Genomic DNA, 14,600 nt, shown 5'->3' with positions numbered 1-14,600 from the left:
AATAAAATAATCTCAGAAAAGAAAATCTATAAAATAAAAAGAACACGGTTAAATGCACTTTAAATAGAAAGGGATACGTAGCATTTTGGGGAAAAATGCCGTGGCGTGGAAATGTAGCGACTTGACAAAAAAAATAATTACTTGGTTCAGTTAAAAGCTGTTAATTAGTTCTGAATTTCATTTTAGTCAATAAATGTTAAAACATGATACAGCGGTTTTCCTTTTATCGCTTCCTGTAATCAGAAAAAATGATTCTTCTCGAAACAATGGAATTGGATATATAGCGTTTTGGAACCAAACTCTTCATATGCTTTAAGATGAATAATCGCATCATAAACTGGAGTAATGTGTTAAACTATAACGTAACTAACGCTGTATTTAAGAATAAAATAAAGTGCCGTAAACGTTCTGCAGTTTCGCACCTAAAATACGGTGATAAAGCAAAGCGGAGGCATGCATGCATGTGCACAGACAAAGGCTGATTGTTATGCGATGCGAGTGTGAGGTGAGAGCTCTGAGCCTGAATGAGAATCCAGCGTGTTTACACACAGAGCCGACACAAAGAAGCGCTCTTTCTGTGTATTAAGATGTTAAACGGCTCTGAGGTTGACCCGTAAAGCTTCCCCATGCAGTGAAGACACACACACATGAATTTAGCTCCTCGGGTCTCCTCAATCTGTGTTTAATCCACGGGATTTGATGGCGCCCTTAACTTGAACCCGGAGTGTGAAAGTGTCCTGCAGAGCCACTGATGTGGCCGTGCGCTTAACACCAGGCTTTGATGGGCTTTTATTCCATTTAACCTGTTGGTTTGTTAGTCAAATGTCCTTCAGGGAAATCTCCTGCATGTGTGACTAAACTTATAAGAAGTGATCATCATGCAAAACAGCGGTAGTTTTTACAACTGCAGATCAAAGTGTCACAGATTATATCGCATTTATACTGTAGCATTTGTGTTGCATCTGGGATGGTTTGTGGTGATGGGTTAGAAGGCGTGCTGTGTATGATATGCACCCCATTGATATGTCTCGCAAAGAAGTGCTGTAAAATAAAGACGACTTCAAAAATAACAATTCGATCCGTCTTATCCGCAGTAAACATTAATAAACCAAACAAACTCGGTGCGACGACGCTTTGTTTAATCCCAGCTACAATTTGGACAATGCCTTTTTTTTTTTCCTTTTCTTTTTTGCATGCAAAGCTTTCATTATGTCTTTGTCTGAAAATCAATCTCTTACGTAATACCCCGCTTTCTGTTCGGACATACAAACATTTTTCTGTAACATTTCCAAAAAATAAACTAATGTTGGAAATCTAAAACATTTCTCCACCGACTTGATGGTTTCGAAGTCATCTCATCTCATTATCTCTAGCCGCTTTATCCTGTTCTACAGGGTCGCAGGCAAGCTGGAGCCTATCCCAGCCGACTACGGGCGAAAGGCGGGGTACACCCTGGACAAGTCGCCAGGTCATCACAGGGCTGACACATAGACACAGACAACGATTCACACTCACATTCACACCTACGCTCAATTTAGAGTCACCAGTTAACCTAACCTGCATGTCTTTGGACTGTGGGGGAAACCGGAGCACCCGGAGGAAACCCACGCGGACACGGGGAGAACATGCAAACTCCGCACAGAAAGGCCCTCGCCGGCCACGGGGCTCGAACCCGGACCTTCTTGCTGTGAGGCGACAGCGCTGACCACTACACCACCGTGCCGCCCGGTTTCGGAGTCATAAAATTAAAAAAACAAACAAACACTATCACACAATTTGTACTAAAAAAAAAAGATGGTGCCAAAGACTTTTGCATTGTACTGTGTGTGTGTACACACAGTACCAGCCAAAAGTTTGTACACCCCTACTCTACTCATTCATAGGTTTTTCTTTCTGTATTTTGACTATTTTCTACATTGTAGAACAATACTGAAGACATCAAAACTATAACATCTGGAACATATACGGAATTAAACCAAGATATGTTTCATATTTTAGATTCTTCAAAGTATCCAGCGTTAACCTTGATGATGCTTTGCACACTATTAACGTTATCTTAACCAGCTTCATGAGGGAGTCACCTGGAACGCTTTTCAATAAAAAAAAAAAAAAAAATTGTGCCTCGTCAAAAGTTAATTAGCGCAATTTCTTGCCTTCTTAATGTGTTTGAGATCAAATAGTAAACAGTAAATAATAAAAAGACAGTAAATAGCCCTATTCAAGACCACAACTGTAGTAATCCATATTAAGTCAAGAACCGCTCGACTAAGTAAAGAGAATTAGTATAAATATGCAGGTGATTATGGAAAATCGCGCACGCTGATTGGTCGAGAAATTCAGACTATTTCTCGATAATCGCCTCGAGTGACTCGGCGGCCAATCGCTTCGTCACCGTAAGTGAGGAAGAATTACACATGATGAAAGAAAACGCTGTTCCTAAAAGCACTAAAGATGCTCTGAAGTTTGGTCTAAAACTATTCAAAGGTAAAGTGGGATTGTGATTTATTTCATCCGTTTCAAAACAAAGGATTTTATGTGAGTCGGCGTAGATAAGCGACAAGTCTCGCTGTGATGTTTTACATTTACATGCCGCTTTTGGAGATTGAAATAAATTATTTTTTATTATTTAAAAAAAAAAATAATAACCTGTGTATTTATAATAAAACAATTATCCGTCTCAGGCTCAATAAATATCAGTGAATAACAACCTCGACTTCATCTCGGTTATTATTCACCGATATTCACTTCACCTTCGGTGAATATTTATTAAATGAAATATGAGCTTCAATTATGAAGCTCATTATTTAAATAACATTTTGAGCAGAGCCTTGGCAAATTCAATTCCTGAATTTCCTACCAGCAGAACACATTCGGACCAAGTTGACATGATTCATAATTTACAGAGGTTTTTTGTTTTGTTTTTAGTTATAGTTGTTTCAATCGATTACCCGAGCAGCTTCTGTTTTCTCAGTTACAAGAGGACCAACGGACACGGGGGGGGGGGGGGGCAAGACAAACGCTTCAAAGACAATCTTAAATCAAACCTCAAGAGATGCGATATGAACGTTGACAACTGGGAAGGTCTAGCAGTAGACCATTCTGTTTGGAAGCGTTTGGTGGCTGAGGGCACTAAGCTTTATGAAGAGAGCCTATGCCGAGATATTACTAAGAAGAGAGAGAGAAGCCCTGTGTCTGAAATCGTTCGCTCGTTCACTACTCCCAATGTAGGGAATTACTATATAGAGGACTATATAGTGAGCTCATTGATAAAATGAAAAACGCTTTCGGACACTAGTCCGTCGCGCTGGTATTTACGTCATTACCATCACACAATTAAAACGTGCCAGATCAGTCGGCTGGTGGGTTTTCAAAATAATAAATACATGCATGTATTTTTGTCATAAATCCATATTATACTGAGCGTATTTCCCACATTAATCAGTACAAAGTACCTGCATCTTTCAGTTCTTTTAAATCAAGGCTGAATACTTTCTTCTTTGCCGCTGACTTTTATTAAATCAAATTTGAGACTTTTAATTTGATTTCTTTTAGCGCGACCGCAATGCATGATGGAATATATTGCTTTGGTTAGTGACCATCGTCGTACACTACTTTTCATGATGCATTGTGGGATACTTTGAGTGCACTATATAGGGTGTAAATAATCCTCACTAAGGTTTCGGACAGCACTACAAAATGGTGTCCTCACTATATAGTGCCCTATATAGTGAGTAGGGGGCGATTTCGGACACAGAGAAGGAAAGAACGGCAATGCAGCAACAACACCTCTCTTCCTCTAGGGACTTCTACTGAATGCCCACACCATCATAGGATTTGTAAATCTAGGATCGGTTTCATTAGCCATCTGCGGGCCCACAATCAATAAGAGAACCATCCTACTTGTTCGTGACTGATAGCCGATGATGATGATTGTTGTTTGAAGCGACATTGCTATAATTGGGGTGATGATATGAATTAAATATGGTTTTCAGTACATTTTCCTTGGATTCCATACTTTAGCAATCACACTGAGCTGACAAGTTACGATTATTTTAAATTTGGCCTCTCTGCTGAAGAATCGCCCATCATCTCTGACCTGCTCATTATGGATCGATATGTATATTTGGATTTGTGTAAAACTGCTTTGTGTGTGTGTGTTTTAAACATATTGCTTCAATCCTCTCTTTTCAGTGTCTATGTACGTAACTATCTGTATTGTTTTTATTTTTGCTGACGTCCGTAATTATGTCTGGTTTTGTTTGTATTGTCAGCACCATTTTGTCTTGAGTGTATTATGATGTAATTTGTCTTTTATGTGCTGCAGAACAGGAACCTGCTGTAAACCAGTTTTAATGAAGTGAGGCCCATTTAACTAGAACTCAAATGTTACTTTTAATCAGTGTTGTAGTCGAGTCATTAAACCTCGAGTTCGAGTCCAGTCTCGAGTCCAAGACTCCAACCGCACCATGTGACGGTGTCTGTTTCAGCACCATTAACATTAGTTTGTTCCTGAACATGACGTATGACCAGGTGAATGTGCTTCTCTTTGTCAGGGAGTGTGAAGTATTCTGTCAGAGATGGTCGGGAGATGGATGTAAGTGCAGAAGGTGTGTTTATTAATACAAGTGAAGACGGTAAACAATCCAGAACGACAGGCAAAATCATAAAATGGTGAAACAGGCAATAGGTCAAGCGAGGCGCAAACAGGCTATCGTGGACTTGGCAGAATCAAAGACGAGAAGCAGGAAATCAGGGATCAGGGACCCAAACAAAGAAAATAAGGCTCGGTAATATATCAGCAATGCAACTCAATACTTCGCAAAGTAAGGGTGTTTTCAGTTTATATATCGGCGCACTGTTTGTGCCTTAATCCCATGCAGGTGTGAGTCGTTTACGGCACGTGTGCGCGAGAGTCCGGAGTGCACCCGAGAGTCTCTCCGATGCATGCGCCAAGCTGCGCAGGTGTGACACACTTGCATGAAATTAGTACAAAAATTAATGTAGATAAAATACAAATATCTTATGCCAAATTATTAGGGCATGTTAGAAAAAAATAAAGAAAAAATCAGAGTCCTCATCTCCAGTTTACGAGTCCAAATGGAGTTAATGTACGAGTCCGAGTCATCAGTGCTCTAGTCTGAGTTGAGTCACGAGTCCTTTTAATCTTCTCCTAAGAAATTAAATGAAATGGGCCTGCAGTTTGAACTGAATTGTATTCGTGTCATTTTAAAAAGCTTGTCTTTAACAGATGGTCAAAGAAAGAGAGAGAGATGGAGAGAGAGAGATGGGGAGAGAGAGAGTGAGATGGAGAGAGAAATGGAGAGAGAGATGGAAAGAGAGATGGGGAGAGAGAGAGAGACAGAGATGGAGAGAGAGAGAGATGGGGAGAGAGATGGGAGAGAGAGAGTGAGATGGAGAGAGAGATGGAGAGAGAGAGATGGAGGAGAGAGATGGAGAGCGAGATGGAGAGAGAGATGGGGAGAGAGAAAGAGATGGAGAGAGAGAGATGGAGAGAGAGATGGGGAGAGAGAGAGATGGGGAGAGAGAGAGAGAGAGAGAGAGAGAGAGACAGAGATGGAGAGAGAGATGGAGAGAGAGATGGAGAGAGAGAAAGAGATGGGGAGAGAGCGATGGAGAGAGAGATGGGGAGAGCGAGGGATGGAGAGAGAGAGATGGGGAGAGAGATGTGGAGAGAGAGATGGGGAGAGAGACAGAGATGGAGAGAGAGAGATGGGAGAGAGAGATGGAGAGCGAGATGGAGAGAGATGGAGAGAGAGAGATGGAAATAGAGATGGGGAGAGAGAGAGACAGAGATGGAGAGAGAGATGGGGAGAGAGAGAGAGATGGAGAGAGAGAGAGCGATGGGGAGAGAGAGAGAGATAGAGAGCAAGATGGAGAGAGATGGGGAGAGAGAGAAAGAGATGGAGAGAGAGAGACAGAGATGGAGAGAGAGAGATGGAAATAGAGATGGGGAGAGAGAGATGGGGAGAGAGAGAGACAGAGATGGAGAGAGAGAGAGATGGGGAGAGAGAGAGATAGAGAGCGAGATGGAGAGAGAGAGAAAGAGATGGAGAGAGAGACAGAGATGGAGAGAGAGAGATGGAAATAGAGATGGGGAGAGAGAGATGGGGAGAGAGAGAGACAGAGATGGAGAGAGAGAGATAGAGAGTGAGATGGAGAGATGGGGAGAGAGAGACAGAGATGGAGAGAGAGAGATGGAAATAGAGATGGGGAGAGAGAGATGGGGAGAGAGAGAGACAGAGATGGAGAGAGAGAGATGGGGAGAGAGAGATGGGGAGAGGGATGGAGAGAGATGGGGAGAGGGATGGAGAGACAGAGAGAGAGAGATGGGGAGAGAGAGAGAGAGATGGAGGGTGGTGGTTGGTCAACATTTGATAGAGTAAAAAGCACGGACATAAAATTTGGATGGTGATGGCGCGCGCGCACACACACACACAACTCACGCGCACACGCGCCTCCCCGGGGTCCCCTCCGGTGCTGCGCGCCTCTTTAAGAGCCTGCGGGAGGATCCGCCCCCTCCACAAACACAAGATGCGCGAGGACGAGCCGCCACAGGCTTCAGGTCTCACTTCAAAAGGTGTTTGATGCGCGAGCGCTCTGAGAAGAAGAAGAAGAAGAAGAGCAGGTTGACCAAACCTCAGAAAGTCATTGAGCTACAGGAGACCCTCACCTCACCTCACCTCACCTTACCTCATCTCACCTCACCTCACCTCACCTCATCTCACCTCACCTCACCTCGCCTCACCTCACCTCGAGGATTTATTGCTTTTCCCCCTTTCCTCTGTAACGGTGTTCACGCGCGCGCGGTTTTCGGAAGCGGATGACTGACTGAACTCAGCCGCTCGCGCTCTCTCTCTCTCTCTCTCTGATTGGTCTCGCGCTCATCTCCAGCTGCTGAGCTGCTGAGAGGGAACTGAAGCCCATGGCTGCGCTGGCGCTCTCCAGAACCGACACTTTACTCCACAACTTCTTCCAGGTTGGTGCTCAGGAAAAATCACTCGCCAGATTTTCCCCCCAGAGTTAAAAGTATTTTCCTCAAAAAAAAAAAGTTCCTGTTTTTTGAGTTTGGAGAGTAAAATTTGGAGTTGGAGGAACTGGAGTAACTGGCTGTGGCTCTGAATTGAGGAGTTAATTTGCAGAACTGAGTAGCGTCAAATCCCACCACACAGAGTAAAACATCCCCACTGCACTGAGGAGAACTGACTGTACAACAGCAGCTCTATCAACACAGTGACTTTAACTCTTTTTAGAAAGAGACCAAATGTTATCTGGCGTAGAGTAAAAATTCCTTCAATTTGACTAAACTTTACACAATCAGCCCCTAAAGAAAAGCGCACTGTGTTTTCATTTTCAGATTCAAGAGAGATATTTTAGCCTCGTCTTCCAAACACGGTTAGGTCGAATTAAGCTGATTAGAAAACGAATAGAAATGTAGAAACTTGTTTTCAGGACATTTGTTTATTCTCACTCACTTTCGCAATAACTCTGAGAATGCATTCGTCCAGGAACCTCAATCACGGCAGAAGAATTTCCAAGGACCCCATTTCATTTTAAGAACAACAGAGAAGGTTGATCTCATCAGGCTCACCACCACCAGCAGCTTTTTATTCCAGAACGTTCCGTTCATGCAGATGTACATTTCAAACAATATGTATTGTATTATATACAGCACTTGCTGGTTTTATTACAATTGTAGTTAAAGTTACCCGACTGGGCAATTAAGTGTAAAACCATAACAATCTTGATACTAGTTGATATTAATCTTCACCACCACCAAACGATTGAAAAATCAACACATTTTGGGAGGCGCTAGAGATGTAAACCATCATCATGGAGCTCTGATCTGGGGTCTGGTCCCCGGATCCCATTTTGTAAACAATGGTTGGAGATAACGTTGGTTAGTATAATGTAGTATACAGTACGTATCACTTTATACATAGGAATGTAAATACACCAATGACAATTGTGCGATATCTGCCTATACTACAATTCCCTCATTTACTTTGCTTTGTATTTTATTTATTTTATTTATATTCTTTTTTTTATTGCTGCTGTTTTCTCTGAGTGCTACCAAACTACAATGACAAAGTCTTATCTCATCTTACCTGATAACCTGAACTCCGTAATAGCCTCGAGTTCTAATTTTCCAGCCTTTTAAAAGAACCAGTATTATCACTTTTGAAATGCTAAAGAACAACATCAGCATTTAAATTCAATTCGGTTTTTTCAATAAAATTGTCAGCATTTGAAATCATTTTCATTTGGGTTCGTATGATGCTTAACAACTTGTGTGTTCTTGTGCCGCTCAGGATCGTACCCCGAGCTCCTCTCCAGAGACTGGCCCCAATCCACTGTCTTTCCTGGCTACCACGTGCAGCCAGGCTTGGCAGGTGAGCAGCAGCGTGGGCACCGAAGGGGCTCAGTTCCCTTATGAGGGCACAGTAGGGACCACGTCCAGCATGTTTCAGCTGTGGAGCAATGATGTGGCCCCCAATTCCAGCCTGAGTGCCCATCATATGGCCTTCACCGTGCCCAAGATGCAGTTCCCCGGCCATGTCCAGAGTAACCTGGGCTCACATTCGCACCACCACCATCACCATCACCACCACCATCATCACCACGAGCTGCCTCTTACCCCTCCAGCCGATCCTCCTGCTGCTTCATACTCATTTGAGGTCTCGCCGGTCAAAATGCTGTCGTCACAGGCGCAAGGAAACGCTCAGTACTATGCACAGCACAATGCTGTTGGTCAGAACTTTCCCAGCTTCCTGCAAAACAATTCAGCCAGACCACACCTGCCTGGAGGGCACATCGAAGACAGCCAGCAGTGGTGGAGTCTTCCTCAGAGCAACACCAGCACCTCTAGTCACCCGTTCTCCCTGGGAAGGCAGCTGGTTTTAGGCCACCAGCCTCAGATTGCTGCTCTGCTGCAAGGCACCTCCAAGAGCCTGCTGAGCTCCACACGCCGCTGCCGCCGCTGTAAGTGCCCGAACTGCCAAACCATGGGGAACACCACCGGCAGCCTGGAGTTTGGCAAAAAAAGACTGCACATCTGTCACATTCCGGAGTGCGGCAAGGTGTACAAGAAGACATCCCACCTAAAAGCGCACTTGCGCTGGCATGCAGGTGAGAGGCCTTTCATTTGCAACTGGCTCTTCTGCGGTAAGAGCTTCACACGTTCTGACGAGCTTCAGAGGCACCTGCGCACACACACTGGCGAGAAGCGATTCGGCTGCACACAATGTGGCAAGAGGTTCATGCGTAGCGATCACCTCTCCAAGCATGTCAAGACCCACCAGAGCAGGAAGGGTCGGTCCAGCCAACCCTCTCATGCTGACCCACATCTGAGCAACATTAAGAGGGAGTGAAGTGAACCGTGAACTGTCGTGCACAGATAATCTCACGACTCTCGGAGAAATGGTCACGAGCATCACTTCAATAATCCTCATAAGAGACAAAGCCATATTTAAAAGTTCACCGAGTTTCTGAAGCTACTGAGAGATATATTAAGGTCTTTAACGAAGACCATGCTGCTAGTAAAGAGTTGATGGACGAACACTCCAAACAGGAATTTTTTTTTTAAACATTTTTAATTTTCTACGTGGTTTTAGGCATGCTATCCATCTCACTAATGCTGTTCTCTCTTTGCACAAAGTTAATTCGTCAGTCTAATAATTCACGACCAATACATTGTACAAGCGCAATATTAAAAAATATATATATTTATTTAATTAATTTGGTCCTTTATTTTTACAGAAAATATTGCCTTAATACCTTTGTCACATGTTATTCTTTTGTAAAACGTAATTAAGATAATTATTTTTAATCTGTCTGATTGTCTGTAATTATCCAACTATCATTCCAAAATGAATTTAAAGCAGCAATTTGCACTCAAAACATTTCTTTACTTTAAACGTCCTGGATGTTTGCATAAAGCCTGGTTTCATTCTGGCCTCAGAGAGTGTTGTAATGTATATAATGTTTATATGGCATACAGTTCTATAAAGACTAAGCATGTGAAAAAAATGAATAAACAAAAAAATGGACAAAAAAGACTCAATACCTGAGATTGTCTTATTAATTCCACATGACTCACGTCTTAATTAACATGTAAATACGAGCAAATGGCTGGCTAATATTAAATCTAACATCACATGAGTGCTGGTCACAGCCCATACAGCAATTGAAATGTTAATGTAACAGTATCTGGGATGTTAATTTTGGGTGGCAGTTGTTCCCGGGTGGTATGAAACACTTTAAAGGGTCAAAATGACTGAAAAGCTCTCAGACATTTTACACCTCGGCGTAAATTGTTAAGCCCATTGATACAGACCCTGCTCTGACCTTATGCCATCAAGTTCATAGTCATGCAGTCTTTTAATAATGGCTTTTCCTCTCAGTGGTGATGATAGAGTCGACAGTGAGTGAGGACGGCACTCAGCTGGAGCTCACAGCGAATAGACCCCCTGCTACTCGGGTCCTGCTGCCAGCGACACCAGTTGCTTTGATTTGTCACTTTTCTTCAAGTGAATGACTTACCACCTTCTCTCAGTAGTCATGTATATCACAGGCACGCTCCTAATAGCTTTTTACTGCTCTACAGTGCCCAGAAAATGACCCTGCTTGAGAACAAATGAAGCAGATGCCTGCATAAATACTTTCCTACTTGCCCCGTGTGTAGACTTTTGCTCTTGAAAGTAATGCTAAAGAGCTATGCAGTGGCAACATCTGGATCTGTTTAGTGCTTCTAATATCTGTATCCATATTTAAACCTGAACTGGGTGTGGCCTAAACCAGAAAGGTCTTTCTTTCTTTCTTTCTTTCTTTCTTTCTTTCTTTCTTTCTTATAAATGTATTTGATGTAGCTGAAGTTGAGGAGCTGTCAGAGCCAGGAATCATAGACCATAGGATAATCAAATTATTCTTTCTTTCTTGTAAATTTCTGATAAATTTTTAAGAAAGAAAGAAAGCCAATGAATGAATGAATGAATTAATTAATTAATTAATCAGAAACACTGGACAAAAGCCCAGCTGTAGAAACGCCAGCACTGTCAGCTCCTCAACCTCAGCTACATCAAATACATTTAAAAGAAATAAAGAAAATTAATTAATTAATTAATTAATTAATTAATTAATTAGAAACACTGGACAGAAACCCAGCTGTAGAAACGCCAGCGCGGTCAGCGTGGTCTATGATTTCTGGCTCTGACAGTTCCTCAACCTCAGCTACATCAAATACATTTATAAGAAAGAAAGAAAGAAAGAAAGACCTTTCTAGTTTAGGCCACGCCCAGTTCAGCTTGAAATCTGGTTTAAAATTATGAGAAAAAAAGAATAATTTGATGATTCTATGGTCTATGATTCCTGGCTCTGACAGTTTATCAACCTCAGCTACATCAAATACATTTGAAAGAAAGAAAACTAACTAACTAATTAATTAATTAATTAGAAACACTGGACAGAAACCCAGCTGTAGAAACGCCAGTGCGGTCAGCGTGGTCTATGATTTCTGGCTCTGACAGTTCCTCAACCTCAGCTACATCAAATACATTTATAAGAAAGAAAGAAAGACCTTTCTGGTTTAGGCCACGCCCAGTTCAGCTTGAAATCTGGTTTAAATTTATGAGAAAGAAAGAATAATTTGATGATTCTATGGTCTATGATTCCTGGCTCTGACAGTTTATCAACCTCAGCTACATCAAATACATTTGAAAGAAAGAAAGAAAACTAACTAACTAACTAATTAATTAATTAATTAGAAACACTGGACAGAAACCCAGCTGTAGAAACGCCAGCGCGGTCAGCGTGGTCTATGATTTCTGGCTCTGACAGTTCCTCAACCTCAGCTACATCAAATACATTTATAAGAAAGAAAGAAAGACCTTTCTAGTTTAGGCCACGCCCAGTTCAGCTTGAAATCTGGTTTAAATTTATTAGAAAGAAAGAATAATTTGATGATTCTATGGTCTATGATTCCTGGTTCTGACAGTTTCTCAAGCTCAGCTACATCAAATACATTTGAAAGAAAGAAAGAAAGAAAGAAAGAAAGAAAGAAAGAAAGAAAGAAAGCTAACTAATTAATTCATTAATTAGAAACACTGGACAGAAACCCAGCTGTAGAAACGCCAGCACGGTCAGCGTGGTCTATGATTTTTGGCTCTGACAGTTCCTCAACCTCAGCTACATCAAATACATTTATAAGAAAGAAAGAAAGAAAGAAAGAAAGACCTTTCTGGTTTAGGCCACGCCCACTTCAGCTTGAAATCTGGTTTAAATTTATGAGAAAGAAAGAATAATTTGATGATTCTATGGTCTATGATTCCTGGCTCTGACAGTTTCTCAACCTCAGCTACATCGGATACATTTAAAAGAAAGAAAGAAAGAAAGAAAATTAATTAATTAATTGCCCAGAAACACTGGACAAAAGCTCAGCTGTACAAATGCCAGCACTGTCAGCTCCTCAACCTCAGCTACAACAAATACATTTATAATTCAGTTGTACTTTTCATCAAAATTATATTTCTGTATTCAGTAAACATTATGCAGGCAGTTCATTTTTAACATGCATTTTGGTTTGATATCCCGTGTTGGGGGCAGCATGGTGGTGTAGTGGTTAGCGCTGTCGCCTCACAGTAAGAAGGTCTGGGTTCGAGCCCCGTGGCTGGCGAGGGCCTTTCTGTGTGGAGTTTGCATGTTGTCCGCGTGGGTTTCCTCCGGGTGCTCCGGTTTCCCCCACAGTCCAAAGACATGCAGGTTAGGTTAACTGGTGACTCTAAATTGACCGTAGGTGTGAATGTGAGTGTGAATGGTTGTCTGTGTCTATGTGTCAGCCCTGTGATGACCTGGCGACTTGTCCAGGGTGTACCTCACCCGTAGTCAGCTGGGATAGGCTCCAGCTTGCCTGTGACCCTGTAGAACAGGATAAAGCGGCTACAGATAATGAGAGAGATCTCATGTTGGTCAGCTGACAAAACTTATGACAAAGACAGGAAAAATATGGCTGCAGTTAATTTCTTTTAAGAAACAAAATGTGTTTTTTCTGAGAAAATTTTAAAAATTCAACTAAACCCTTACATAATTATTATATTTACAGTTCACATATATTTAAGTATCTAATTTGGGCTACGACAGCATTATTAACCTGACTTCCAGCAAGTTAAAATTTACATCTGGAATTTTATCTCAGATTATTGGCTATGATTCAAGATTATTCTGATCCTGTATTTATGGGCGGCACGATGGCGCAGTGGTTAGTACTGTCACCTCACAGCAAGAAGGTTCTTGGTTTGAGCCCAGCAGCCAACAGGGGCCTTTCTGTGTGGAGTTTGCATGTTCTGTGTGGGTTTCCTGCAGGTGCTCCGGTTTCCTCCACAGTTCAAAGCAGAGCATTTTTTAACATAGTTACTGGGAGATGGTCTCCCAGTGGCCAGATTTGGTCTCCTAGTCAATGCCAAACCAGCTTCGCTGGGAGACCAAATTTTAAACCAAGTTATGTTAGATTGATGCTGAAAGGTAAAACTGAAATGGGATTATGGGAGATGCTTGAATTGCTGGTCCAAATTCATAAGACTGTTTTCTTTGGATTGGAATGTTTAAGAAATATTGAAGTTGGGTTGTCATGACTGTTCCAATTTCCAAATTATAGACTAAATATACAGTTATTTGATACTATGTTTCACAATGAGCAATAAAATTGAAGATTTTCTTATTTCTTATTTTTCACTGTTTCTTAAAATACATACTATTATGAAAGTTGATAAAACAATAGCAAACTTATCGTGTAATTTTAGTATTTTACCATACTTATGATGAAGTTATGGTAACTTGGCACTGCATTAACTATGTTGATATTATGCTGGCTGAAACGAGGATTCGTAATGCGGCAATTTGCATCACAGAATATGCCGCAGCGGCGCAGCCGGATGGACTCTGGGGCCTGTGATTGTATTGCCCAGACCAGTTGGTCTCCTAGTGGAAAATCCTTAAAAAATGCTCTGGTTCAAAGACATGCAGTAAGTTTTACATGGGGCAGCCATGGCCTGAGGTTGGGCTGAAGTGCCCTTGAGCAAGGCACCGAACCCTCAACTGCTCCCCGGCTGTGGTAGCATAGCTGCCCACTGCTCTGGGTATGTGTGTGCGCTCATTGCTCACTTGTGTGTGTTCACTGCTTCAGATGGATTAGTATGCAGAGGTTAAATTTCAGTGTGTGATGAAGTCTGCGCTTGAGTGTACATGTGATAAATAAAGGCTTCTTGGCTTGGCTTCTTATTTAATATTCATTGCTCATGTATTTAAGTTGTAAGCTTTAGAGTGAAGTAGTTCTTCATTATTTCAGTAATGGGGTAACAATATATTATGACATGATGCAGAATTTGATGATATGCATTGTGAAAATGTGCAATTTACAGCATGCATATGGTCATTGTATTAATTATGCATCTGATGCAATTGCATTGTTTGAACACCAGAGGTCCCAATCTGTCCATCCCATAGGGCTAAAATACTGTCTTTAAAGAGACACTGACTGATAGGGCTGGATCACAATGACCAACATGCACTGTAGGTTATGTAGTTAAACA

The 14,600-nt window shown here is 41.8% G+C and overlaps 1 protein-coding gene across 1 annotated transcript; it reads left to right on the top strand.

The window, feature by feature from the left end:
* The first annotated feature begins 6,943 nt into the window (after positions 1–6,943).
* On the top strand, positions 6,944–9,389 carry sp5l (Sp5 transcription factor-like). The gene is made up of 2 exons (XM_060936997.1): positions 6,944–6,997; positions 8,331–9,389. The coding sequence occupies exons 1-2, from the start codon at positions 6,944–6,946 to the stop codon at positions 9,387–9,389; spliced, it is 1,113 nt and encodes a 370-aa protein (XP_060792980.1).
* Positions 9,390–14,600: the final 5,211 nt, after the last annotated feature.

This window comes from Neoarius graeffei, chromosome 13 (genome assembly GCF_027579695.1).
Source record: "Neoarius graeffei isolate fNeoGra1 chromosome 13, fNeoGra1.pri, whole genome shotgun sequence".
Lineage (NCBI taxonomy): Eukaryota > Metazoa > Chordata > Actinopteri > Siluriformes > Ariidae > Neoarius > Neoarius graeffei.
This window is presented reverse-complemented; position numbering and strand designations above follow the sequence as displayed.

Excerpts from the sequence above, each read along its gene's own strand:
- sp5l (XM_060936997.1), top strand. The coding sequence starts at position 6,944 with ATGGCTGCGCTGGCGCTCTCCAGAACCGACACTTTACTCCACAACTTC. Across the intron at positions 6,998-8,330 it reads TACTCCACAACTTCTTCCAG|GATCGTACCCCGAGCTCCTC; the intron begins GTTGGTGCTCAG and ends TGTGCCGCTCAG.